At 42.1% G+C, this 27,943-nt stretch overlaps 1 protein-coding gene across 2 annotated transcripts in view; it reads left to right on the top strand.

The window, feature by feature from the left end:
* Window positions 1-27,943, top strand: part of ZSWIM8 (zinc finger SWIM-type containing 8) — a 58,554-nt gene that overhangs the window by 24,838 nt on the left and 5,773 nt on the right. For both annotated transcript variants that reach the window (XM_064663755.1, XM_064663754.1), the window contains exons 4-22: window positions 2,576-2,748; window positions 4,451-4,558; window positions 7,299-7,380; window positions 9,142-9,262; window positions 9,617-9,818; window positions 10,699-10,874; window positions 13,232-14,240; window positions 15,299-15,430; window positions 16,266-16,445; window positions 17,696-17,879; window positions 18,444-18,542; window positions 19,435-19,559; window positions 20,822-21,053; window positions 22,353-22,505; window positions 23,569-23,791; window positions 23,985-24,274; window positions 24,991-25,214; window positions 25,504-25,986; window positions 26,565-26,733. In XM_064663755.1, coding sequence (XP_064519825.1) covers window positions 2,576-2,748; window positions 4,451-4,558; window positions 7,299-7,380; window positions 9,142-9,262; window positions 9,617-9,818; window positions 10,699-10,874; window positions 13,232-14,240; window positions 15,299-15,430; window positions 16,266-16,445; window positions 17,696-17,879; window positions 18,444-18,542; window positions 19,435-19,559; window positions 20,822-21,053; window positions 22,353-22,505; window positions 23,569-23,791; window positions 23,985-24,274; window positions 24,991-25,214; window positions 25,504-25,986; window positions 26,565-26,733 — 4,365 coding nt within the window. The remainder of the gene's footprint in view (window positions 1-2,575; window positions 2,749-4,450; window positions 4,559-7,298; window positions 7,381-9,141; window positions 9,263-9,616; window positions 9,819-10,698; window positions 10,875-13,231; window positions 14,241-15,298; window positions 15,431-16,265; window positions 16,446-17,695; window positions 17,880-18,443; window positions 18,543-19,434; window positions 19,560-20,821; window positions 21,054-22,352; window positions 22,506-23,568; window positions 23,792-23,984; window positions 24,275-24,990; window positions 25,215-25,503; window positions 25,987-26,564; window positions 26,734-27,943) is intronic.

Raw genomic sequence — 27,943 nt, 5'->3', positions numbered from 1 at the left:
GAGCAGAATGAAGCCCCTGTGATCCAGGAGGAAATGGCCAGTGACCTGCTGTACTACATAGACCCACACAAATCCATGGGGCCTGATGGGATCCACCCAAGGGTACCGAGGGAGCTGTTGGAAGAGCTCACCAAGCCACTCTCCATCATTTACCAGCAGTCCTGGTTAACCAGAGAAGTCCCAAGTGACAGCTTGTTAGCAAATGTAAAGCCCATCTATAAGAAGGGGTGGAAGGAGGATTTGGGGAACTACCGGCCTGTCAACCTGACCTCAGTGCCAGGGAAGGTCATAGAGCAGATGATCTTGAGTGCCATCACACTGCACATGCAGAACAGCAGGGGATCAGGCCCAGCCAGCTTGGGTTTATGAAAGGCAGGTCCTGCCCGACGAACCTGATCTCCTATAACAAGGTGACCTGCTTAGTGGATGAGGGAAAGGCTGTGCGTGTTGTTTACCTGGACTTTAGTAAAGCCTCTGACACTGTCTCCCACAGCATTCTCTTGGAGAGACTGATTGCTCATGGCTTGAATGGGTACACTGTTTACTGGGTAAAAACTGGAGGGGAGTTGCACCAGGGGTGGTTTAGATTGGATATTATGAAAAATTTCTTCACTGAAAAGGTGGTCAGGCATTGGAACAAGCTGTCCAGGGAAGCGATGGAGTCATCATCCCTGGAAGCATTAAGAAAACACGTGGATGTAGCACTTGGAGACATGGTTTAAGGGTGAACGTGGTACTGCCAGATTAACACTTGGAGTCAGGGATCTTAGAGGTCTTTTCCAACCTCAAAGATTCTGTGAGTTTTTAATTTTTCCTGGTAAAAGAAACCCTTAGTTTTAATTCAGATTTCTGTCCTGTTGTGGTTTCCTGTGTCATCCTGTAAACATCCATTAGCAGTGAGAGTGTCAGACGGGTTCATCAAGCTACAGATTGAGTTGAAGCTTGTGATATGTCATGCAAAAGCCCTTAAATTTTGTCACTTTTTTTAAGTGTTCTTCCGTCGTTGCATTATCAGTTAACTGTCTTCATATACAAAAAAGACTGTCATGGTAGGAGCTTGATAAGAACGTACAACTGTGATCCGGCCTTCTCTAACACCTTGTGAATGCTTCTTTTTCGCAGTGAAACAGAATTGCTGCAATTCCATCTTGTGAAATGCTTAATTTGCTTATGTGAAAATCAGGGCATTAGTCTGAAATGCTTTTAGTATAACAGAAGGACTAGCTGAAATGTTTGGGTTGTATTATCCAAGTGTGGAACATAAATTCGAACTGTATCGAGTAATAGGCAGTGCAGTAATTTTGTGTGAATGCCTTCTTTTGTTTTGATTCTGTTCCAATTGCTAAAATGGCTGAAGAATTTGGGTGGCATTATGTGTACTAATCAAAATAATCACCCACATCAGGAAGAGGATTTGAATTCTGGTGAACAGGAGAGATAGAAAGGTTAAGCAAGGTAAGAGCAAATTTGTGTTGGTACGGGGATCATATTTTGAGGAGGAAAAGATGCAAATTGTTTTAAATGGAATTAATTTAGTATGTCACGTGCACTCCTGAACACTATCAGTATTATGATCTTACAATATGATTATAAAAACATAGTAGTGTGGAATTATAATGTACTTCCTTGTCCTGATGATGGAGAAACTATTTCAATCAGCTATCCCAAGCCATGTTTTCACTTAAGGTAGACTGTCGGAATGAAGTTTGCTTATGACTTTGATACTGATGCCTTTTTCTGCTCGTATGTGTGCTCCTGGGTGAGCATTGTCTCCACAGGAAACTGCATTATGAGTACAACTGCTATGCACTGTATGTGAGTTTACACAAAGCTAAGCTTTGGTAAAGTCCTTTGTCATCCTGCCTGAGATGAGATCCATAATTTATTCATTTATGATCACTGAATAATGGGGCTGGATTCATTCAAGGGTTATTTCTGAAATTTCCTTTTCCATTGATTTTAGTCCAAGCAAGAGGGGTTTTCTGTTTTCTGAGTAGATGATTTATAAACGTGGGATTAAGAAAATTGCAAGGAGGTGCATAATTTATGAGAAATGGGTAGTTTCTGAAGCCACAAAGTGAAACTAAGTGTTCAGGTTAAGTGCTGCCTTCTTTAGTTAACTGCAAAATTGTGGAAGTTGATTGACTTGGAAATAATTCTGAACTTGTTTGAAAATAATGCCTGTTCTGCACTGTTGCCAGAGTTAGCACAGAAGTCATGCCTAAAATATGTACAGTCTAGCTTTGACTCTGTGAACAAAACCCAACACTTTTCAGTGATGGCTTCATCCAGTTCTGCTTTTCTCTGTTAAATAGTAATAGAAATAAATAAATTAATGTATTAAAAGCTGGTATTTTGGAACCTCTTATAACACATTATGCTTCTATACTAATATTCAGATGTAGCTGTTTGGGAAGAAACAAGTGCTGGAAACTCTAGATCCATGTCCATCTGTATATGGATGTTGTTGCTAGATGTGTTTCAATGTTTAAATGGCATATACCTACATTTCCGTGCCAGCTGAATCTGTTTCCCAAGTACCCAAAGAGTAACTGTGGACTTTTGAATGTTACAGGTTTCCATCTGAGTGCCACTGTGGTGCCCCCGCAGATGGTGCCGCCCAAGGGCGCGTACAACGTGGCGGTGATGTTTGACCGGTGCCGGATCACGTCGTGCAGCTGCACCTGCGGGGCCGGGGCCAAGTGGTGTGCTCACGTCGTGGCGCTCTGCCTCTTCCGCATCCACAACGTAGGCCTGCAAACACGGTTCTGCTCTCCCCCGGGCATCTTCTCTGAGTCTCTCCTCAATTACAGCTTTATGCAACACACATTCTCTTTAGGAAAGCTGTTTTTGGCACTCCTTTTGGTTACAGATTGTGTAAATACGCGCTCACAGTTGTGGTCTGCAGAGTGAATTGTCTGAGGCTCTAAACTGCAGAATGTCCTTTGATAATGTGCAGATTGCTTTTTGGCCCCTTCCTGTTTCTCATTTAAGTGCTAGAATTACTCAGTCCTTCTTCATCTCTGCAAAGAGTGAAAGGTCACCAATAGTTAGTCTTTTAAAAAAAGTGTTTGTGTGTGTGGGATTTGAAAGCTCGCTCTTTACGTTGTTTGATCTGAGTGCAGAAGGAAAGTAATTTTCATCACTGTTGGCCTTTATGTTCACTGCCTCATTTTAACACATACTGGCAGGTAAGTGTAATTTTGACTTGTAGATTTCAAGCAGTCAGTTAAGTTTATGTTAGGTTTTTATTTGACCGCTTTTACTCTGTGTGGCCTTCTATAGAGCAAAAAGTAGGCATTTTATACCACAACCAAATCCAGTTAAAAATGTGTAGAATCAACATGAAATACACCAGTTGAGGGTTCAATCTTGCATACAGTTTAATTTCCTCTGTCTTAAGGAAGGATTAAGCTTTGGTGATTGAAAGGAACAGATTTTCTGCTGTCACAGAACATTTTATAGCTAACATGCTATAAAACTCCAGATTCTTAAATAAGTGCTAATAACCTGCTGAAGCTTAATATTTCACAATGGACAATTGTAATTGGCTTAAATTGGTACTCTTGTGAAATCATCAGAATATCAGTATACTTTCTGTACTTAGGACTAGAGAGTTGGCAAAAAAATGGGTTCTGCTTTGAATTATTAGTTTGAGTTTTAAAAGGTGGGTATGGAGAGTGATGATAAAAAACAAATTTTCATTTATATTATTTACAGTTGGGAAGTTTGGACCCTGTGTAAGAAAAAAATCATTCTTTTCCTTCCAATCCTTTCTTTACCTGAAAAATGATAGTGAAAGGATTTCCATGTTTGCATAAACTCCCTGCTGACATTAGCAATTTAAGAGCTGTGGTATATTGCTCTATGTAGACAAGACAATATCAGAAATATCTTTATTATCAATCTGCTCTTGCCTTTTTACAGTTTAAATTTTAAGTAGGGCATTTTTGTTCTATAAAGTGAAAAAGAAAGAAACTAGTGATGGTGTTTTTTTTTAATCTAAGTTGTTTTTAGATATGGGAAGAGATCGATTTTAATACTGAATTAAAAAATGAGGTGGTTGTGATTCTGTGAAACAGTCTCCGACAGAGCTGGTTGGTTTGCCAGAAGCTTAAGGAATAATGTCCTATTTTAGAGGTTTGTTTGTGAAATCTCTGCCAGTATTTGTGCAATTGCTAGCAACAACAGATCTTAAGCACAGCTGTTAAAGCAGTTTCCTTGAAAAAAACCTCTTAAAAACAGCTTTTATGAAGCCAAAACAGCTTGTTTGCATCTTATCTGCAACACACCACTTAATTTCAGAGAGGAAAGGAAAAATTGGCTATCAAGACCAAGCATGATATGCATCAACATAGCTACTGTTCATGACACTTTATCCTGTTGGTGGACACAGCTTTGTTAAGTCTGCCCTGTTAATGGTGGTTTGTATCTCCTTTTCTTTCTTCAGGCATCTGCAGTATGCTTACGAGCACCTGTTTCTGAGTCTTTGTCTCGACTACAAAGAGACCAATTGCAAAAATTTGCTCAGTACCTAATCAGTGAACTTCCACAACAGGTAAGTGGAGACAACTGATGTGACTGAATTTTTGTTAAATTCAGTTATCTTTATTCTGGGTCAATTTATATGATGTCTTTTGTTGCAAGATAACCAGTCGTGCTATTCAATTTGAGCTGCTGGGAAGGCATTCAATTCTTGCTCTTTTCAGGTTTGCTGTTCTGTTATTTGACAATTGTCTGTTGCCAAGTAAAAGATTAGAAGTGTCTTAAAAGGACAGAGTGGTGGCTATTCATATCAGCATGAATATGTGCTGAGCTTGTGGAAGATCAAACACAATAAATAAATGCATGATCGTGGAAAACTTAGGTCAGCCCTAATCAGGGTGTTTCTTTTTTTGTGTATTTGATTAGCTAAATGGAGAAGACTGCCCAGGGAAGGTATTGTATATGTCTTAAATGGGCACTTTCTAATGCACCCAACTGGTGACCTTTCGACTTCCCCCAGTGTGGCTTCTTGGTGATTCGTAGGAATCATTTGGAAAGTAATGGACATGAACTCTTGGTTGTCAAAGTCTGCTGTCTTATTCCTTAAATATCTGTGTTGTTCAAGGTCAGGTCATTAATATCATCTGCCTAAAATGTTTGCACAAAATGCACAGGAATACCCAAGTGATTGTGAAATGTCTGCTTTAAAAATATAAGAGCTTGGCAGCTTTTTAATGCTAAGTTCAACTAAAGGAGATTGAGAAAAACTGACCTACATGGGTATCTGTCACATTTCAGTAGTGCATTCATAATGCACTCCTCTTAAGTAGGAGTTAGATTACTGTCAGCATGTGCCTAAAATTCATATTATGGTGCTGTGCTTGGGACACTAAGACATTCTGTTTCTAAAATGTCCTCTAAATTTCCTACAGAAATACTAATCTTCTTATGAGAAGAAATAGAGGAATTGTATGATATGAAACTGAAATAAAAATACTGCTTTTTTGTTGCTGAGAGATGAGCACCAATGGCATGTGCTTTTTGCTGCATTATGTAACAGGCAAAGCTTTTCTTCTCTGGGTAAAGACTCTGACCTTAATGTCACATAGTCTAGTGCTTAATGGAGGAGAGCTTTGAAAGGCTAGTAGTGGTGGTAGCTGTTTCCTGAATGGCATGTCAATAGTATGCTTTCAAATATTTTGTGTCTGCTCCTTTCTGCAAGGTTTATTTTTCCTTTGGTCATATGTACCAGCTGTGCACCAGGAACATCTGAATTAATTAATTTTTGCTATTTGCCACATAATCTGATGGATGCTGCCCAACAGAAAAGTTTGGGTTTTATTGGCAGATATTTCTTAACCTGTGTTGTGTAATTCCTTTGAAAAAGGCAAGGCACACCCCAAAACTCTTCCAACAGTCTTATTCCCTGTCTTCAAGATTTCTGGGTGGAGATAGATACTCTGATACCTTGGGACACCATATTTTGACTACATGATGCAGAATTAGAGTAGGCTGTACACATGATTCTATATAATGCTGAATTACTTTCAAGTGTAGGGGGATGGTAGTCTGTAGAAATGCAGCTAGGTGAGATGTTTTTCAAAATCTCTGTAGAAAGTGTTTAGTGTAACTATGAAAATGACAGTGATTCTGAGCAGCTTACCTAGTTCTTTGCCCAAAAGATGTTTCCCCTTATGAAGCCAGTACTCCTATTCCTATTAAATATGAAAATCTTGGCAAAAATGCCTGAAGGAGAGTCACTGCAGGTCGCTGATACTTCAACCTTAAGGTGTGATATTGCCTAGACCTGTGACTTTTCTGCTTTGTGATGTCTTAAAATATGTAGTAGTGGAAAAGAGGTACAAGAATAGCTTAATGCTGTGTTTCTTCAGGTGATTAAAATGTAAAATATCCTTCTGAAGCATTTTATCTTCCATTTGTTTGAGATGGATCTGTATTATTTGCAAATATAGGTCACTTGCTTTACCTCAGCTGATGTGTGGAGAGAGGTGAGGGTTGTCAGATATTCTGTTCCAAGTCATTTAAATCCAAACTATATGGATTAAAAATTTACCTGTTGTAAGTGTACATGCTAAAGGCTAAATGGTTCTACAGGTGCAGCCCAGATCTAGTTTGGGAAAAAGCTCTTTCTATTGTGCATTTTTCTTTCAAGAATAGCATGTTAAGGGTATATCTACACAGGATTTTACAGTCAGGTGTGAGCCTTCTCTGCTTATGCTCTGAGCTGTCCAGAAGCTGTGATTAGTTTAGTGCTGAAATTGCTTTAGCTTATTGTTGAGTCCCTTTGCTAACAGGATGGTAAATAAGCTAAAGTCTGCCCAAAAAGTTATGTGTGGATGTATTTTATAGTTTGCTCCCTTGCTTCCATTAGCTTGGGTTTTAGAGAAATGATTTAGGAACAAGAAATAAAGAACTTTCTAAGTGCAGGAAAGCGGTGACCTTGACAGCAGTGACTTCCCTACCTACTTCTCAAAATTAGCTACAGTATCATTCTTTGTGGGCTCTTATTCCTCAAGAAATGAGAAAGGAGCTAGTAATCTGTGATGCTTTTGTTTACTTAAGAGTGTGACTGCAGAAAGTGAGCCGTGCATAGGTCTTGGCTTTCAGAAAGGAGAGGTGTGACAGCTGGTTGCCATCGTATGATCTTTAGCACCCTCTGTCGTCCTTTCTGAAAACGTAGCACCGTGTATTCGATACTTCTGAAATTACCTGAGTGATCAGTAATGATCTTTAGCTGGGTGTATCAGGATAAGAAATACTGTGTATATTGAAAGTCTACTTCATGTTTTCAGATTCTTCCAACAGCTCAGCGCTTGCTGGATGAGCTGCTATCTTCTCAGTCTACTGCCATCAACACAGTGTGTGGAGCCCCAGGTAACTAATGTGTCTTATTTCAGTAATCTGTGTTACAGATTACTGTGGATGTATTTCCACTGCTTCAGGTTTCTGAACTGATCTGTTACCTTGTAGCTTGAATTGCAGGTGAAGATTAAGGAAAAGGGATGAGTACAGGCAATTGCTGGTGTAATGGATGCCTCAGAGTGTTGGCAGAGGAAGGGAGCATCAGGCAATGCACCTTTCTTACGAAGTGTTTTTCTTTATAATTCGGTATTAATTATAGACTCCTGGAAATGTTGATTGGAGGGGACCTCTCCAAATTCCTACTTGAAATAGGACTTTGCAACACTAGATTGGGTTAGCTGTGACTTGGGCTAGTTTAGCTAAGTCTTGGTTACCAGAGATATTAGAGTATTCCTGTTTTAGTGCTGCATTACTCTTTTGGTCAAGAATTTTTTCCTAGTGTCCTGTATGAATACCCTTTTTTTATCCTCTTCTAATACAAAAAAGAGTTTGTCTGCATTATGTTTTTGATTAATGATCACTCTGACCCTCTCTATTTTAGATGAAATTAACCCATCTTCCTCAGTCTGATCTCATAGGTCATGTGCTCTGTGCCCCCAACTATCTTGATACTCCTTTCACTAGATCACAGAATCAGTTAAGTTGGAAAGGACTCAGATCATCGAGTCCAACCTCTAACGAAACATCACCTTGTCAACTAGGCCATGGCACTAAGTGCCATGTGCAGTCTTTTCTTAAACACCTTCAGGGGCAGTGACTCCATCTTCCTGGGCAACCCATTCCAATGGTTAATCACTCTTTCTGTGAAGAAATTCCTCCTAATGTCCAACCTAAACCTCACCTGGTGCAGCTTGTGGCTGTGTCCTCTTGTCCTGTCGCTGGTTGCCTGGGAGAAGAGGCCAACCCCCACCTGGCTACAACCTCCTTTCAGGTAGTTGTAGAGAGTGATAGGATCTCCCCTGAGCCTCCTCTTCTCCAGGCTAAACAACCCCAGCTCCCTCAGTTGCTCCTCATTGGACTTACCCTATACACCATTCCCCAGATCTGTTGCCCATCTCTGGACTCACTCCAGCACCACAATGTCTTTCCTGAACTGAGGGGCCCAGAACTGGACACAGTACTCAAGGTGCAGCCTCACCAGTGCCAAGTACAGGGGGACAATCACTTCCCTACACTGTCTGGTTTCTCAGCATCATTTCTGGACTGGGAGACCCAAAAATGGATACAATATCCCAGATATAACTTGACCAGTGCCAGGTAGAGGGGACAAACTAAGTTCCTTGAGTCTGCTAGCTGTGCTTTTCTTAATATAGCCCAGTTTGCAGATCTTTTTTTCTGTTTTGTGTTTTCAGTTAAAGTTTGATTTTTGTTGAGGTTGGCATCTGCCATAATCACCAAACCCTATCAGCTACTCAGCCATTTGGTTTTCCATCTGTACTGGTGCATGGGGTTTTCTGTCCCAGATACAGAAATGTACACTTTTCTCAATGAACTTGGTGAGGGTTCTGTTGGCACAGTCCATGAATTTCTCCTGATCTCACAGGTTGTAGTGCTGCCTTTCAGCATGCCAGACATATCTCCTAATTTAGCGTTGTCAGCGCTGAAGGTAATGTTATGGTAGCATTTTAAGGTAATTCTGAGTTGGGTGTTCAGCAACATGTGAAATAAACTGAGTAGCACTGCCTGTGTACTCCCTGTAAACTCTGTAGTTGAACATACAGAGTAAAATATATTCAAAGCCTGCAAACTGTGCCTGTGTTTTTCTTTTGTAAGATCCCACTGCTGGACCCTCTGCATCAGATCAAAGCACCTGGTACTTAGATGAATCTACTCTGAGTGACAACATAAAGAAAACCCTTCATAAATTCTGTGGACCCTCTCCTGTCGTTTTCAGGTAAACTGTTTCCCATTAAAGGGAAAATGTGATATTCATGTAATCTGTAAGCTCCATTCACCATATAGCCTGTAGGCTTATGTGATGACTTGGGCTGAAGGATCCTCAGTTTCACAGTCACTCTTCTGAACTTCGTAGCCTGTCTAGTGTTATTTCAGTAGAACAGACTGTATTTGCACAATATTTTGCTCGTGTGGTGTTCTTAGGCTCATTATGCATTCAGTCTTTTAGGTTATGCATGTCTGTCCCATTGGAGGGGCAAATATATTTCTGCATGTAGATTATACTCAGGATTTTATATGACTGTGCTTGATTTAATTTTTTCTCATCATTGTTCTTCTGTTTTACCTGCAGTGATGTGAATTCAATGTATCTGTCTTCCACGGAACCACCAGCTGCTGCTGAGTGGGCCTGTCTCCTGCGTCCCCTGCGAGGAAGAGAACCTGAAGGAATCTGGAACTTGCTTTCCATTGTGCGGGAGATGTTTAAGAGACGGGATAGCAATGCAGCTCCTTTGCTGGAGATTCTGACTGACCAGTGTCTCAACTATGAGCAGGTATTCAAACCTCTTTGCTGTGGAGCAGGGGGAAATTCTGGGGAACCAGGGCAGAGCCAGTGACTGGTGTGCTATGCATCTATACAATCGAATACAATTCTTTTAATAGTCTGTATGCATTATGGGCATGTGTTTCTCCACGCTAAAATGATGACACAGTTTGCTCTTGTTCTGATTTAATTATGTCCTGATAACACTGTATTCCCCAAATGCCTCAGTCCTTCTGGCATGAATATGTAGAGCCTGATTTCTTTTGTTCAGCATATTTGATTCGATTTTTGCCCAGTGAAGGTGATTTATTTTAATGTTGTGGGTTGTTTTTTTAAATGAAGGATGTCACATATGAGCTGTCACTTTGATAAAATCTAAACATATATGTTGTGTGATAGAATCTCTGATTCTTTTGTCATCTTTGTGGAAGATACCTTTCAGTGCGTTTAAGTAGTAAATCTTTTTATATTTTTTAAAATAATATTAGGAAAAAGGTTTCCTTTGACAGTTCAGGACACTGATCTCAGTCTGTAATATAAATTGCTGTGTAAGTTTCCTTGTTGCTCCATCGCATACCTCAACTTTGATCAGGAAAAAGGGAATGCTTTATTTATCACGTTTGTTCCCTTTTTCCCTCCAAGTGTGAAGGCCTCTAAGTGAACCTCCTGTGAGTGTTTTGTTCTTTGGGCATGTGCCTTCTAACCAGGGAAGTTTTGAGGCCCTTAGTGCTCACAAACCAATACTACTTTAATGGTTGTAGTTATTTTGGAGTCAAAAGAAAACATGGTACTAACCACAGATCCCATTTCCTTGTGATTATGAGATTAAGTGAGAACAGGGGGTGAGATGTTAGCCACAACACAGCTGTACTGAGGTGTTTCTCCTGCAGATAACCGGCTGGTGGTACAGTGTGCGAACATCTGCGTCACACAGCAGCGCCAGTGGGCACACAGGACGCAGCAATGGCCAGTCAGAAGTGGCTGCTCATGCTTGTGCAAGTATGTGTGATGAGATGGTGGTTCTTTGGAGGCTGGCTGTCCTCGACCCAACTATTAGTCCACAGAGGTGAGCCCCAGAATCAGATTTGGTCTCTTTTTAATTTCTGTGATACTCAAGCACACTCAAGAGTTTCATCCTGTAGATTTCTTGTGTTTGTATCATTACCTCATTACCTGTTCAACCATTAGTCCTTCTGGACTATGTGCTATGTAAGGTTCAGAGCACTGTAATTACTTTAATTGCTGTTGCTGCTTACTTTTAGCGAGATCAAGTAGTTTGAATGATTTGTTTTCCGAGACTCCTCTTTTACGTATGGGTGCAATTCTACATTGTAATGTCCCAGTGGAGAAGATTTGTTTGAGTGATAGCACCAGCTACCAATTAATTTTAATGATTTCTATATTTAACCATTCAGCAGTTTAATGGATTTCTGTTTAGCCCAGTCATTCACTGTTGTGTGTTTCAAGATGAAAACTCTGAGGGAGTTTATTCTCTGCAGTGCATTGGTAAACAGTGACACCAGTGTATGATTTTCAGTGTTTCCAATTGTCTGAGAAAAAATTGTGTGGCTTCTGCAGATTTCTAAACCATATTGTGCCTTGGTGAATCACTGCCGTCTTTATTTAGCACCAGTTGAATGGCAGAAGAGGAATTGAGAGCTCGTATTGAGATACTGTGGTTGACATTGCAATAATTTGTTTTGTACATCTTGTCTACAAAGTGTGGTGTGTAAAATATATTTGATTAGTTTAATATGCTATAAATTCTCAGGAAAAGTTTCTCAGAACAAATGAAAACAGGATGGTATTTTCAATACAATTACACATTAACAGGATTTGCTTTCTGTGAATTGTTGTGTAACATTTATAAAATGCCCTATCTATGTAAGGTACATCAAGGACACTAAAATGGATGCAGTTTCTGTTGTGTACACTTTACAATATGAAGTAGCTAAATATAGGAGTTGAAGACAAATCAAAAACTGTAGGAAACGGGGAATGAGACTTAAAATAAACTCAAACATCAATCAAATCACATAGAAAAAACATAAAAGATTTTGGCCATTAATAAAGTATGAAGCTGTGCTATGTATATTCTAATTTGTGTTATTTGACACAGTTCAAATTTGCTCTGATCTCCTACTTGAGCTAATGAATAATTGAAATGCTCTGGCTTGATTACCTATTCTCTTGGTTTTTGAATAGTCTCCAAGAAGAACCCTCTTCTACTTTTCCTTCCTGTACTTTGCAGTGAATCATAAGGAGACTTTGCAGACTCCCATCCTTATGTTACCTTTCCCGAGTAGTTCCCACTCCTTCTTTTTCCTTCTGAAAATCTTCTCATTGATTAAGCCCTACTAGTCTGGTCCCTTGTTAATTAATTTCTCGAGTGGACAAATATAAGTAGTCCATTTTGTTTAGTCCCTTTTGTCCTAATACCCTTTGCACCTAAATTGGGGCACCCCATTTTTTAAATTTTTTATTTTGTTCTTTGATTGAAGTGTTGGGATTGTACCTCAGATGTCTGAAATCTGTGGCAGAAGCAAAATGGCGGTTGATTGAGACACCTGGTGAAATTTCTAGAAGTGTCTTTTCCTCTCTTTGGATTAGATCATCAATCCATTTAGACTATTTTGCTCATGTGCCTAGGCCCTATGTGAGATTTAGAGCTGGGAAATGCAGAACTGTTTTGTTCTTCCCATAGCAATATGGGGTATGGGACTAACTGCTATGTAATTTAAGGCTATATAGCCCTACCAGCTTGATTCTTCCTCAAAGTTATTTGAACATCAATTATTGTTGTCTTGCTTGTTCTGTGCCTATGTTTTACAACAGTTTATTCTCCTGAGGACAGCCTGCTACTGTCTAAATTAAATTGTTGGGCTCTGTGTGGGCACATCAGGGTAAAGAGGTAGGTAAGTGTCTGGGAGGCAGATTAGGTGGTCCTATCTGTGAGTGTGCTTTCCCGCATGGGCTGTGTAGGTTCTACTTGTGAATGTCTTGACTAGAATTATTCACAGTGTAGTTTCACAGCTGCTGCAAACTGTTTCATGGGTGTTTCCAAGAACAATTCCCCATGGTACTCACTGGTCTCAGGCTGCTGAGGCTCACATCTCTAACACCTTATTTAGGGCAGATAAGCAAACAGGGCAGACAGTATTTAGTTTTAAACCTTGCAGTTTGTATTGTACTTTCATGTTGGTAGTGTTCACATTTTGTTTCCATATTATGGACCTGTCTAGGACTTGGTTGTTAATATACCTGCTCGCTTTTTTCAGCCTGTCTTCTTACTACTGCTGCCTATACTTAATTCAGCAGAAGATGTTTCTGGCCAAAGGAAGGAGGTGTTCTGTGTGTTAAGTAGTAGTTTGTTGCAGGTCCTTTTTGTGTCTGCTTCCTAACCTATCCTCTTACTTCTCTTAGGCGCAGGGACCTTTGCTCACAGCTCAGACAGTGGCAGCTGAAAGTCATAGATAATGTTAAGAGGGGTCAGCACAAGAAATCACTGGAGAAGCTCTTCCAAGGTTTCAAGCCAGCTGTGGAAGCCTGTTACTTCAACTGGGAGGAAGCTTATCCCATTCCTGGGATTACATACAGCAGCACTGACAAGAAGAACTCATTCTGTTGGGTAAAGGCCATCCAGCACAGGAGCTGCCGGTTGCAGTGTTCAGAAACTGCCTGTGAGGCTGGTAGAACCCATGGGCAGGAGCCCGGGGGACCATGTCTGCAGCCTGGGGACAGGCTGCGGCCCTCTCCCCAGGAGCCAGCAGTTCGTCCAAAGGAACTTACTGGAAAGCGGAAAGTTGTCTCTGAAACACCACAGAGGGTTCTGAGACGACTCTCAGCAGAAGGGGATAAAGCTGTGTATAAGACTGCAGTGGGCAAGGCAAAGTTGCCGGTGAGCAAAGGTTTGACCAGTAAACATAGTGGGAAACGCCGCATGAGCAGTGAAGACAGTTCTCTGGAGCCAGACTTGGCAGAGATGAGCCTGGATGACAGCAGCTTGGCGCTTGGGGCGGAAGCCAGCAACACCTTCAGTTTTACAGAAAGCCCACTGAGCAGGAGCTACAGGGATGCCTTTGAGGAGGATGGTGGGGTGTACTTCTCTGAGGGACCTGAGCCCACTGTCAGGAGCAGTTCCATGGCCAAGAAATCGCCCAAGGATCCTGTGGGGGAGATGGGTAGTGGTGATGATGACCTGCCTTCTGCAGATGAGAACACTGGTGGTGTGAGCCTGAAACCAGAAGAAGTGGGAGAGAATGGTGCAGTGGGGGGAGGGGATGATGGAGAAGAGGAAGATGATTACCAGGTGTACTATCTGAATCCACAAGAGGTAGCCAAGGAAGATGATGACAAAGCTGAAGGGGGAAATGAAGAAGAGCAGGATATATTTGCTGGTATAAAGCCTCTGGAGCAAGAGAACCGGATGGAGGTGAGCTGAATCTGGTTCAAAACACTGTTTTGTGGTTTTCTATATTATATAAATCGTGATCTCACCACCCTCCTAGCAGTCACACTTAACCCACCATGTTGTTAAAGTGCTTAATTATGATGTCCTCATAACCCATTGTATCATAAAGTATCTACATTCTTAAGGCAGTGGTAGCGTATATCTGTTTCCCACAAGCTTGACTCCCTGTTTCTGTGCTAGCTGCAATTGTCTCAGTTTTAGCTAGTCCCATCTCACACTTCAGGATTTACAGACAGAGACAAAACTGTGTGTGCTTTTTATGTAATGTGCTTTTTTATGCTCTTGGAAACAGCAAAATTGAACTGGAATTAAAAATGAGTAAGACTGAGACATGCTTAGCAAGAAAAATTTAAAGCCCACCATGTAAGCAGAAATTCTCTGAAAAGGAGAGGCAGTCTAAATAGACTGTGTCAAATTCCTGTATTAACCACAAAATATGTTTAGAGCTTGCACCTGTATGAGCAAACAGCTGAATGGAAATGGCATGAAGTTGTGTCAGGGCAGGTTTAGATACTAGGACTCTTCACCTATTAGATTCTTCACCCAGATGGTGGTCAGGCACTGGAGTAGATTCCCCAGGGAAGTGACAGAGTTCCCCAAGTCTGACAGAGTTAAGCAGCATTTGGACAACGCTCTCGGGCACATTGTGTGATTCTTGGGGTCTCCTGCGTAGGGCCAGGAGTTGGACTTTGATGATCCTACTGGGTCCCTTCAGTCAGAATATTCTATGATTCTATGAAATATTTATAGTCAGTCAGTTTTAGGGTTTTTTTGAGTTATTCTCTGATCTCTTATAGCACGTGGAGAGAGGATGAGACTTAATCACGGAAGAAAGGGTGTTTTAGGGAAGTGCTTCAAGGAGTGGTGGGGAAGGTGCAGGCAAGGAGGGCTCTGAGAACACCTGCTGCTGACGTTAATCAGGAATTGTGTTTGCAGTCTTTGTGACAAGTGGATTTGAGCAGGCTAACTGCAGGCTGGGCCAGTGTGGTTTGCATGTGACCATCTGTTCTTTCTTGCAGATCCTGTTTGCCTGTGCAGAGGCCCTGTATGCACATGGATACAGTAATGAAGCTTGCCGCTTAACTGTAGAGCTTGCCAGGGACCTACTGGCCAACCCTCCAGATCTCAAAGTGGAGCAGCCACCAACTAAGGTAGAGAGAGAGCTTGTCTAGTTTTGGAGCTAGAGAGAAAGTTAGAAGGAATGTGTGGGGTGGATACAACAGCATTCCCAGGCATTCCTCATTTGCTGTGATTTGGGGCCCTTCACTGATGCTTCCTCGGGATTGAACTCTAGATGTCATTACTGTGCCTTATTGCTCTCTGTGTGTTTGTGAATAAAAGGGAGAAAGAAAATAAGAGGCCTTTCAGCAGGAACTTGAAGTCTTCAGAAACTTGAGATTAGTTAAAAGCTGCTTCACTTTTCCTTATGCTTCAGAGACAAGCTTAGTTTGTCTGTTAAAAGCTGCAGCTCTTTTAGGAATCTATTTTAAATCAATTGAACAAAACACTGTATTTAACATCAGCTTCAACTGATTTTTTTTTAAGAGATATGTACTACCGTGTGCTATGAGGTTATACAGCAGCCATAAAAAGTTACGTTAGTACTTTTGCTGTTTCAGGATAAGAGGGTTGGAGAGGAAAGAAATAAGCATAAATTTCTGGAAACTCACTTGTAGTGACACTAAGCAGTGTTTGTTGTATGGAAGGGCTCCCTTGGAAGGGACAGGCATGCACAGCATCAGTACAATAGTGGACATGTCTTATCACAGGCCAGCTCTTCTGCTGTGTTGTGCTGGAGTGATATAGGGAAAGTAATTATGTTCAACAATGACCACTGGAATTTGAGATTCCTCCTCAAAGGGAATAAAATTTAAATGTATTTTATTCTTTCTTCTCTCTGTTAGTTATTGCAAATAACAGGGGGACAAGCATAGAGCATTTAGAATGTTTAGGAAAGTGTCCTGTGAAAAATTCTTCCTCAAACAGGGCAAAAAGAACAAGGTATCAACCAGCAAGCAGACATGGATGGCAACAAACACCTTGTCTAAAGCTGCTTTCTTGCTGACTGTGTTGAGTGAGCGTCTGGAGTACCACAACCTGGCCTTCCAAATAGGAATGTTTGCTCTGGAGCTGCAGAGACCACCTGCTTCTACAAAGGCTCTGGAGGTATGAAATATCTCAGAAAGGCAGTATCCATAAACAGGATTGTTCTGCTGAAATGCGTTTGCTCACATGGTTCACGTTTCTCCTAAAGCTTGGTTATGCTTTTATATGTTTCCTTAAAATTGATTGCAGTGGGACTAAATGAATTGGTTGCACATCCCATTAGCACATGTTGATCTGCCAGAAAAATGATTGGAAACATCACTTCATCTGTTGTTACCTTCATTGATAGGAAGCTTAGACCTTTGATTTCACATGAAGCTATAGGCCTGAAAATATTTAAATGAGTACAAAATCTTTTATGAATATATTATTCTGATTAGAACAGTTTACTTCTTATCTTAAATATGTTCCCAGTTTGCTTCACTTATCTGGGGAAATGAAAGCCATCTCTAAATACCCATATTTTTCCATATTTGTGTTAGTGACATGGTTTGAAACTTATTCCCTAGGGTGAATTGGTGTGATTGTTACATGTTTGAAAATTGTTGCTCTTGCTGATGTCTCATGCAAGTGAGGATATGCACTGTGGAAGCATATTATTTTGGAGACTCCTTGATGGCTGTTAAGATTCCTGTTTAGAAAAATGAAGTGTCCAGTTAAGACCTTAGTGTGATTTACTAAGTCTTTGTGATTAACAGCCACCTTGCTTTTCACTGCAACGTTGTTCAGTCCCTCAAGGTGTGTATTGTTGCTAGATATCCACCAGCTACACTTGTTGCACTAATTATCTGTACTTCTTAAGGTCTGATCAGAAAATTGTGAGGTTGACAGTCACTTGCTACCTAAAAGGAAACAATTACTTTCACATGCTAAGAATGGAGAGAATACAGGAACAAAGTAGTGAAATGTCCTCATCCTGATGGCATGTGTGCTGCCACCATGTGCCCCTTCTGCTGATCAGTCTCTGTTGTCTCCAATTGGTATATCACTTGACATAGCATCCTTTCTTCCACTGGCTTGTCCAGTCAGGTGCTTCTGCTGATATTCTTAGGAAAGCTGGTACCTTTTTCCTGTATACAGCTGATTGATAATTAGAGTAAAAAAGTTTATGTATAAATATGAGGCAAGACTGTTATTAGATTTGAAAACCTGTTTTCACTGCGGAGAGAATGGTAAAGGTAGCTAGGCTGCTAAGAGTTGCTATAATTTAATAATCCAATAAAAACCATTGCTGTACTTTATGTAGAGGGAGAAATGGTCTATGCCTATGCTGTTGACAGCTTCTTCTTTTTCCTTGTGGATACTACCAGGTGAAGCTGGCTTATCAGGAATCTGAGATTGCAGCCCTCTTGAAAAAGATTCCCTTGGGCACCAATGAGATGAACACTATTCGAGGAAGAGCTGAAGAACTGCGAGAAGGGACATTATGTGATTACCGTCCTGTCCTGCCTCTGATGTTGGCAAGCTTTATATTTGATGTCCTGTGCACTCCAGGTACTGACTGCCTTGGCCTCAGTGTGTCCAGGGCATATTCTGAGATGCTCGGTCTTGAGGAATTTTCAAAGAGAAAACTGTCTTTTGTATAAGAACAGCCTAATCATTATTCTTTGCTTGTGCTTCCCTCCATGTTGCTTTAGAAGTACTTTGTTCCCCAGTGGAACTGTTTCTGCTTCTGCTTACATTTGAAAACAACTGGACACTTAACCACATTTCAGCACTCTGTGTGTGTTTGTAAAATAGTTATAAATGACTGACTGTGCTGCTCTTATGCTGTTTATAGTAAGAAGAAACTAGTACAAATCCTAGTATGTAAAAAAGAACATGACAACCCGGGATTAGAAGACTGACTTGACAATATACCTGCCTGGTTTGGAGCCTTCTGAGGTTAGAGAGAAATGGAAAAAAAAAACCCCATAAGGTTCTGTGATCTTGAAATTGATACAAGGCTAGGAATAGGACCAGAAGAAGGTCTGCAAATTCAGAAAGCTCTCAGAAATGTCTTTTGCTTTGAGGTCTTAGGTTTGGAAGCTGAATACTAATTCTGTTGTCTTCTTTCAGTGGTTTCTCCTACCGGCTCTAGACCCCCAAGCCGTAATTGGAATAATGAAATGCCTGGAGATGAAGAGCTTGGTTTTGAGGCAGCTGTTGCTGCTCTTGGTAAGAACCTTTTACAAGAAAACTCTATCTTCATCCATGTTCTTCATCCTGCACCATTTTGATGGTGAGAGTTAGTAGTTCATTCCAGTTTGGTGCAGAAATAAAAGTGTTTGCACAGTTTGCCAGAACCAGATGCAGAAGGATTCTACATGCCAGGGCTGAGGTGTCTTTGCAAAGCTGTGAAAAATGGAAGGGGAATATGGGATGAAAACTGAATGTTAAAATAGTAACATGAATTTTAGCTTTCTGCTTGCTCTTTTTTCATGGAATGTGTATTGCCTGGACTTTAATGAAGATGGACCGTTTTAGAAAACAAAAGGCAATAATTTCAAGAGGTTAGTCTTAGTGAAAGACTAACTAAGCAGAAGTGCTTTCAAACATTATCATATAATTCAGGATCGCAGCACGGTAGTGTATTCTTGCTTCAATTATCAGCTTCAACAACAAAGCAGTGATTATATATATATGTTATGATGACACCACTGTATGCCTGTTCTGAAGCAGTATGTAAAAAGGAATACAATGGATTAAGCAAGACCTGTTCTCTGTTGCCTCATCTTGGAAAGGAGGAAAATGAGTTATTTATGGTGTGGGAATGCTGGCTTGTAGCATCTGCAGAAACCAGAAAGGTTGCTTCAAGATGGGGTTAAGGCTTGCCTGGACTCTTCCTGTGGCATATTAGTATCCGGTTGTTCTGACAGTTGTAGCAGATGGCAGCTCCTGTTTATTCATGACCTATTTCTGAAGTTAACAGAAAAACAGGAGGGAAAAAGTGTTCTTTTGCCTGTAACAGTGAGGTGAATAAATTAGTCTGAGGTATAGATAGTGCTCAGGATGTAGTGTAGTCCCATGGGCTCACTTGTCTCTTCATCCCCTCTTTTCTGGCCTGCAGGTATGAAAACAACTGTCAGCGAAGCGGAACATCCTCTGTTGTGTGAAGGCACGCGAAGGGAGAAAGGGGATCTGGCCCTCGCCCTGATGATCACTTACAAGGATGATCAGTCTAAGCTGAAGAAAGTGAGTTTCCCTTTGAAAGGGGAGAGAGAGATGGAAAGCAGACTGTGTTTGGGTTTTAATGGATTTGATGGTTTAGCCAGTGAGCATAAGTTGCTGTGTCACGTACTGATGTTTTACAGGCTATACTGTGGTGTTTATATTCTTTCACTGATGCAAAATCTGATTGTGCAGTATGCATTGCCCTGGAGAGGTACTCTTTCCATAGGTTTCTTAAGGTCCAGTCAGGAGATGTGTTGTCACTGCTTTTATTGCTTTTGTTTACCTGCTAAAACAAGTCCTTCCCCAAGGGTTTTGAGTGTGCAGTCTGCGTGTGGTCTGGGGATTGCTTATGTTTTGCTGCAGGGATATTGGCTTGCAGAACAGTATGATCTAGCAAAGCCTCTGTTTCTTAACCTCTCACCTCTTTCATACGTTATTTCAGTATACCTGTGTCTTAATTTCTCATCCAAAGGAGAGGGTAAAACTCTACTCTTCCACCCCAAAGGAGGAAAAAAATATTGAAAACTGCTGATGCTTCAGAAATGGTTTTATTAATCTTTTATGTTCACAAATTCTTCTACATAGCATGAAGTATGTTATTAGTGTCTTTCTGTCTCCTAAAGGAGAACACTTCTGCTATACTCTTCTCTGGGGAATAACAGGGACACTGTGATATCAATCATCTGCAACTAAATGCTCTGTCAGATTTGTGGTATTCATTTCATGTGGAAAATGAAGAGTAGAAATGGACAAACCTGTAAAATGTGGTCACACATTGTTCCCCAATTACATAATAAATTAAGACAAGAAAATGTTACTGCAGGCCATAGAAGGCAATTTCTCTCCTGGCTTTGCCAGTTTATCTGTAGTGTATGACAGGATTTTCTGAATGGTAAGCACAGAATTTTTGTGATTTAAACAAGAGCATCTGATGACTGGCAGAACTAAATTTAGAGTGCTCCATTCCGTCCCTGATGTACCAGAATTACTTCGTTTTTTTGAGTTTTAGGTACTTTTCAAGTAAAGCCAGTGGTTGTTTCAAGAGAAAATGGAAATATTACTGAGTAGGAATGAATCTTTGCTTCCTCATGTAATGCAGATCCCATGGCTCTCAACTGTGCATTGCTGATCCTTGGTACAGGAAGGTGATGCCTACCTTCTAGAGAATAAGCGTTTTTGTTCTTTCCCTCCAACAAATGGAATTTATTGTCCACCAGAAAGTTGATTTGGTACTTTTCCTCTTAGCCTTCTGCTGAGTGCCTTTGGTTTTTCCCTTGTTAAAGATTTTAGACAAACTCCTGGACAGAGAGAGTCAAACTCACAAACCACAGACGCTGAGTTCCTTCTACTCGTCCAGCAAGCCTACAGTTGCAAATCAAAAATCTCCTTCCAAACATGCTGCCCAGTCCACTGCAGCTATCCAGCAGCTTCCAGGGACTTCTGTCACTCAGCAAGCTGCTGTAAGCACTGCAGTCCAGAGCAGTCCTGAGAACTTCGTGGAGAAGAGTGCACAGGGTAAGAAGTGCTTTGTAAGGGCTATGCTAAAACCTTTCTGTTGTAGCATAGTGAAGTAGTCAGAGTGATTATATTACCATCTGGCTCCTTGGTGGTTACTAGAATGTCCCTCTGCCATTATCTGTTTGGCTCTATCCATTTCTATACACATTCTTGTTGCAAAGAAATTCAAGCTAGTTTTCAGGTTGTCCTGTCTTGAGATAGTTGTATAACCAGTTAACATAAATCTACTGTGCCTCTGTCTTTTAGATTTGTATCACAGGAGTGCAGGATTTCAAAAAGTTACACACTGACTTAAGTGCCTTCATGCAAGATAGATAAGAAAGATTACTGAAGGTCATTAGAGATACATGTGTGTGGTTTAACCCCAACCAGCTTAGTTTAACCAAGCACCATGAAGCTGTTTGCTTACTCACCCCTGGATAGGATGGAGGAGTGAACTGGAAGAATAAAAGTGAGAGAACTCATGGGTTGTATGGGCAAAGCAAAAACTGTGCACACGAATAAAGCAAAACAAGGAATTAATTGATTGCTTCCCATGAGCAGACACGTGTTCAGTCATCCCCAGCAAAGCAAGGTTCCATCACTCTTAATGGTTACTTGGGAAGACAAATGCTATAACTCCAAATTCCCCCCTTTTTTCTTCTTCCTCCAGCTTTATATGCTGAGCATGGCATCATATAATATGGAATATCCCTTTGGTCATTCAAGGTCAGTTGTCACAGCTGTGTCATCTCCCAACTTTTCTGCGTCCCAAGCCCACTCACTGGTGGGGTGGTATGAGGAGCAGAAAAGGCCAGACTTCGTGTAAGCTCAGCAATAACTAAAACATACCTGAATTATCAACACTGCTTCCAGCACAAATTCAAAACACAGCTCAACACTAGCTGCTCTGAGGAGAATTAACTCTACTCTAGCCAGAACCAGCACAATGTGGTTCGTTTCAAGCTGTGCTTCCACATTGGTGGCAGACATCACATACAGCAGCATTTGGTGGAATGTAAGTGCTCTATTAACTATTTCCAAAGAGATGGATACTAGCTGAGGATGACTGCAATAATAATAAAATTTTCCATAGTTGCAGCATATTTTCCAAATCTTGAGTTAAATGTTCTGGCCTGGTGTCAGATGATGTGCTTAATACTGAAAAAAACCTGAAATAATCCTGCTCATAAATACCATTTATTTTATGAAAATCCCGTGTCTTTTGATATTTATGTCTTCTAAATGGCTATGACTGATTTTAGAGATACATAAACAAATTATAACATTTACCTTGTCACTGTCCTATTCATGCAGAAAGCTCTCAGAGGTCCCCCTGTGAGCCAGCTGCAGAGGCCACTGTTTTGAAACAAGAAGGAAAGGTCCCCAGTCGTCTGGCCCTTGGAAACCGAGGTGGATACAATGGGAGATGCTGGGGTTCACCTGTCAGGCAAAAGAAGAAACACACAGGTAGGAATGGGCTAGCTCACACAGCATCTGGTGCTCTGCTAGGCAGTCTGCTGGGGTTTACCCCTTGTTCTTTCATTCACACAAGAAAGCCGGAGAGGGACTTTTTACAAGGGCACGTAGTGTTATGACAAAGGGTAATGGCTTCAAACTGAAAGAGGAGAGGTTTAAATCAGATATTAGGAAGAAATTCTTCACTGTGAGGCTCTGGAACAGGTTGCCTGGAGAAGTAGTGAATGCCCCATCCCAGGAGTGTTCAAGGCCAGACTGGATGGGGCTTTGAGGGGGTCTAGTGGAAGGTGTCCCTGCCCAGAACAGGGAGATTTGCACTGGATGATGTTTGAGATCCCTTCCAAACCAAACCATTTTATGATTCTGTGATTCCACTTGTCAGCCTTTCCTGTACAACAAGAAGCAGTTGACTGTCTCTGAGGTGTTTGACATGGAAAAATAAGATTTACTCCACAGATTTCCTGCCCCCTTCTATATGGCAAGTTACTATACCTTTCTCACACCAGTTATGTTCTGTGTGATGGATTAGATACCTGGAGCTGATTGATTGCTGGACTCTGGGAGTGGAGTACTGTGCTCCTGAATCCAGAAACAAATTCAGAGAAGCTACTTCTTCTCTACACTTCTCTTGCAAAGGGTGTAAGTTAGGGGCTGAGGATGTGAAGATTGCACAGCATATACCAGAAGGGTTTTCTTCATACTCATACAATCTGTGGAACTTGACTTTGTATGTGTATTTGCTTCTTGTTGTTACACTCTGCCACAAAGCTTGGCAGATGGAGTGAGGCGGTGTGATGGTGTGAAGGGGGAGTTAAAGATATATTGTTCTTAAACTTTTCTGAATTTTAATCCAAGAAGTACAAAATCACACTGATGTCTGTGGCCAAGCTGATTTAATTTAATCTCTTAATTTGCTGTGAATGCCTGGCAGCCATAAATTGTGTAAAAACACAACTGATCTTAGTTGGTTCTGCAGGTGATGTGGTTAGGGGTTTGCCTACCTGCATTCCATTTACCAACCCTGGTGACATTCGTGCTGGTTCTGGTGTTGTAGGCATGGCTAGTATTGACAGCAGTGCTCCTGAAACCACCTCTGACAGTTCTCCAACGCTCAGTCGGCGTCCCCTGCGTGGAGGATGGGCAACAACATCCTGGGGCAGAGGACAGGACAGCGACAGCATCAGCAGTTCTTCAAGTGATTCGCTGGGATCCTCCTCTTCCAGTGGCAGTAGGAGAGCCAGTGGGGGAGCCCGTGCAAAGACTGTGGAAGTTGGCAGGTAATGAATAATAGCAATGCACAGAGGCAACCTTGAGGCCTGATCTCAGGGAGCTAGCCATGTGTGCATCAGGAAGTATTTTACTGGGAAAATTTGCTTTGTTTTCTCTGGACCCTAAAGACAGGAACTCTGCACTCCAGCTAGCAAACTTGGAATATTTGTTGTCTGAAAGATTCTTCTGTCTTTCTTCTAGGTATAAAGGGAGGCGTCTGGAGAGCCACGCTCCCCATGTCCCAAACCAGCCCTCAGAGGCAGCTGCTCACTTCTATTTTGAATTGGCCAAGACAGTCCTTATCAAAGCAGGTGGAAACAGCAGTACCTCTATCTTCACCCACCCTTCCTCCAGCGGTGGGCACCAGGGACCACACCGCAACCTTCACCTCTGCGCCTTTGAGATCGGGCTGTATGCACTAGGGCTGCACAACTTCGTGTCTCCCAACTGGCTCTCTCGAACTTACTCCTCCCATGTCTCTTGGATCACAGGTTACAGCAAAACTTTACTGGGAAGCTTACTTTTGGGCAGGAAGGGGGGCAGGGAGACAAGTCCTGAAAATGGTGATGCTGATGTGCTGTAGCAGCCACATAAGCAGCTCGCGCAGCTGGCAATAGGAGCTGAGCCTCAGTGATTTACACAGTGGTGCTTGCTTTGACCTGAAAGGTTCTTGTGACCTCTTGCTTCGTGTTTGTACTGCAAAATGCCCACTTCTCACACAGGGACTGGTCTTCACCCTCAGGGGTATGCTGAAGAGACAGAACATGCTCTTTGGCTGTGTTCAGTGTTTCACTTTCCTCCTCCTTCTGTTTGCACCCAAACGTACTACCTATCCATATGGCTTCTAGGAGCCTGAAAGACACACCCTTGAAAATTCATGTTTTCCTGACGCGATGGAAATAGACCGACAGTCCAGACTGGTTTGTGGGTACTAAAATCAGCTATAGCAAGTTCCTTTCACTATTTCAAATACATCTTAAGCTTAACTTTTAAAACCGTATTCTCACTCACCACTTGTTTATTGAGGGCTCTTGTCTGTCATGTGTTTTGGGAGGAAGCTCCTAAATTTGACTTGAAGCCTAAGGGAAGCAGCTGGGCTCTGTTGCTGCTCCTGAAGGAAGTGAGGAGTGCACCTGCTGTTGAGGGAAAGCTGACTGTAACTGTGCTGGGCATACAGTGGTGTGAGAGTCTTCTCTCTTCCTCTTAGGGCAGGCCATGGAGATTGGTAGTGCCGCCTTGAACATCTTGGTCGAGTGTTGGGATGGACATCTAACTCCCCCAGAAGTGGCATCATTGGCAGACAGAGCTTCACGGGCCAGAGACTCCAACATGGTGCGGGCGGCTGCTGAACTGGCGCTCAGCTGCCTGCCTCATGCCCATGCCCTGAACCCAAATGAGATCCAGAGGGCTCTGGTGCAGTGTAAGGAACAGGTGAGCATCATGTGGCAGCTGGCTAGTGCAGCTGATTTCTAGCATCAAGGATGTGCTGCTGTTACTTGTGGGGTTGGCTCCTTACTACTGCACAGCCTTAATCCCAGTTCTTTGTGTTTCTTATGTTTCATGAATAACACTGGTTATTCTGCTGCATAGCAGCAGAATAGCAGAATAGCATCTGTTTGGTCATTTTAGAGTGCCTGATACTTTTCTCCTGTTGTAATTTTTCCTTCTTGTGTTTCTGGTTTTACATTCTTAACTTCTGCTTTTGTTTCACTGCTCTCAGGACAACCTGATGCTGGAAAAGGCCTGCATGGCAGTAGAAGAGGCAGCCAAAGGAGGTGGTGTGTACCCGGAAGTCCTCTTTGAAGTAGCTCATCAGTGGTACTGGCTTTACGAACAGACTGTTGGCGGGACCCCAGCCCAGAGAGAAGGTGCCACTGGCTGCAGTGCTAGCGGAGCACGGGCCACGTCTGAAGCAGCACGTGGATTGACGGACAACCGGGTGACCTCGGAGCCAACCACTGTGACAGTGGCAGCTGCAGTAACTGCGGCAGCAACAGTCATGCCAGTGATCTCTGTGGGGTCGACCATGTACCAGCAGCACACAGTGGCAGGGCCGGCAATGGCACATACACACACGCAGGGTCTCCACCCTTACACCACCCTTCAGACTCACATCCCCTGTAATCCCCAGTATATTGGACACACTATCCAGCACGTGCCACGCCCAGCTGTCTTCCCGGTCCCTGGCTCAGCATACCCACAGGTGAGTTTTGACGGTGCCCTGTTCATTTACTGTGACCTTATTGGCTGCTTCAGAGGGAGTAAGTCAGACTGGGAAGAGCATGGGGCTCAGACCTGCCATGACTTGAGATCTAGCTTCTGCTCTCACTTGCCAATTGGTGGTACTTTGGCCTCTCAGCTCAGATATGCAGCCTTCCGTGGCTGCATTTAAAGTCTCAAGAGAATATAAAATATAATACATCAGTAGTTTTTAATTTCTATTGCTCTACAGTTTCTCAGAAGGCACTGGACAGAAACCTTGTTTTCTTGATAGCTTGCAGGTAAATGGAGACTACAGAGGGAAAACCAAATAAAGGTTATTTTAACCTTTGCCTATTTTTGAAGATCTTAGAGCGGTTTTCTGCAAACTGATTGGATTTTTAATGGGAGGAGGAGCAAGCTGATGTAATGCTCATATGGTGCAAGATTCTTCCTGTGCTTCCTTTCCCTTGTCAGACTGGACTTTCCATGCTCTGGGGTTTGCATGGGGACACCGTGTTTTTAACAATTTCTAGACTTTTAGGCAAAGTAGACATGACTGTTACTTACCTTCTGTTTTAGGGTGTCCATCCAGCATTCATAGGAGCGCAGTACCCTTATTCTGTAACAACACCATCGCTGGCAGCTACAGCAGTGTCCTTCCCTGGCGTGCCCGTCCCATCCATGACGCAGATTGCCGTGCATCCCTATCACAGTGAGACCGGACTGTCGCTGTCTTCCAATGTAGCGAGTAAGTGTTACAGCTCTGGGCTGTGTGTAGCACAGGTTTATTAACTGTCTTGGGGCTGTACCCCAGTTAAGCCCTGTTCCTCACTGATTGCAGGTGGAACGAGGGCTATTGCTCTGAAGAGTTCTGGCCAAATTCACCCTCTTCTAAAGATGTGCATGCTCAGGGGTACTGGGATTCATAAGGGGGCCTGATTCAGCTAGCAGAGATTTCTTTCTGTTTAGCTAAATTTCCAGTACTTCCTGTTTTGGCCTTTAGTCTAAAGCATGTTTGGAGCCCTCCTGACCTTTCTGACTTCTAAGAGCCTAATTCCCCCTCTCCTTTGGGCAAGGTGAGCACAGATGATCATGAGTAGGCTCTTGTGATTCCTTTGGGTCAGGTGGATAGAGTGCAGGAAGCAGGGAGCAGGCAGACTTCCGCTACAGAAGCACTAATAAATGTCTTTTCCTGCCTGACGGATTGGAGGCAGCCAGTACCCAAAATGTGGAACTTGTGTAGAGAGGACAGATGTTTTGGCAGAGTCATGGCAATGGGAATGATTGCTCTCGTGTTGTGTTAGGGCTTCAGTGGTGGTGAAGATCCATCGAGTAGTGTGTAGCACTGGAATAGCAGATGTTGACTGAATTGTGGACATGCTGTCATTGCCATGGGGTTTTCTGCCAGTTGGTAATGGCTGACCCAGTCTTTATCCCCTCACTGGAGAAGCTGTAATGTTTGCCTATTTGTACAGTGTTTTGCAACTCACCAGGTGCTGGAAGACTAGTATGTGGAAAAACACTGAAGAGCTGTGTTGGCTTCCTTCATATTCAGAGTATCAGGAGAATCTTTTCAGTTATTTTATCTTGTATTTTGATGCCAAAAAACCACCACAAAAGCAAACAGAGTAGCCCTAAAGGCCTTAAGATCTTACAGCTGACAACCTTAGCTCTGAGCGATTCTGTGACTCTTAATTGTTAGAAACCATTTCTGTACTCCTCCAAAGAGTTATGAACCTTTGAGAAAGTGAATTCATCCTAGAACACTTAAAATAATAAAAGGAAAAAATAACCCCACCCTTTCTAGTTGCCATTGTTTATGGCTTGCATAAACTTCTGTTTTCAGTTCTTAGAATACTGTTTCACTGTTCCTGGAGTATGTAGTCATGTGGTGATACTTGAGCTCTGGCAATAGTTCATCTCATTCTTGTGGTTACTCTCCCTGGCCAGGCTTCAAA

Source organism: Pseudopipra pipra, chromosome 8, assembly GCF_036250125.1.
Source record: "Pseudopipra pipra isolate bDixPip1 chromosome 8, bDixPip1.hap1, whole genome shotgun sequence".
NCBI lineage: Eukaryota > Metazoa > Chordata > Aves > Passeriformes > Pipridae > Pseudopipra > Pseudopipra pipra.
Note: the sequence above shows the minus strand (reverse complement) of the source record. Positions and strands in the feature narration are given on the sequence as shown.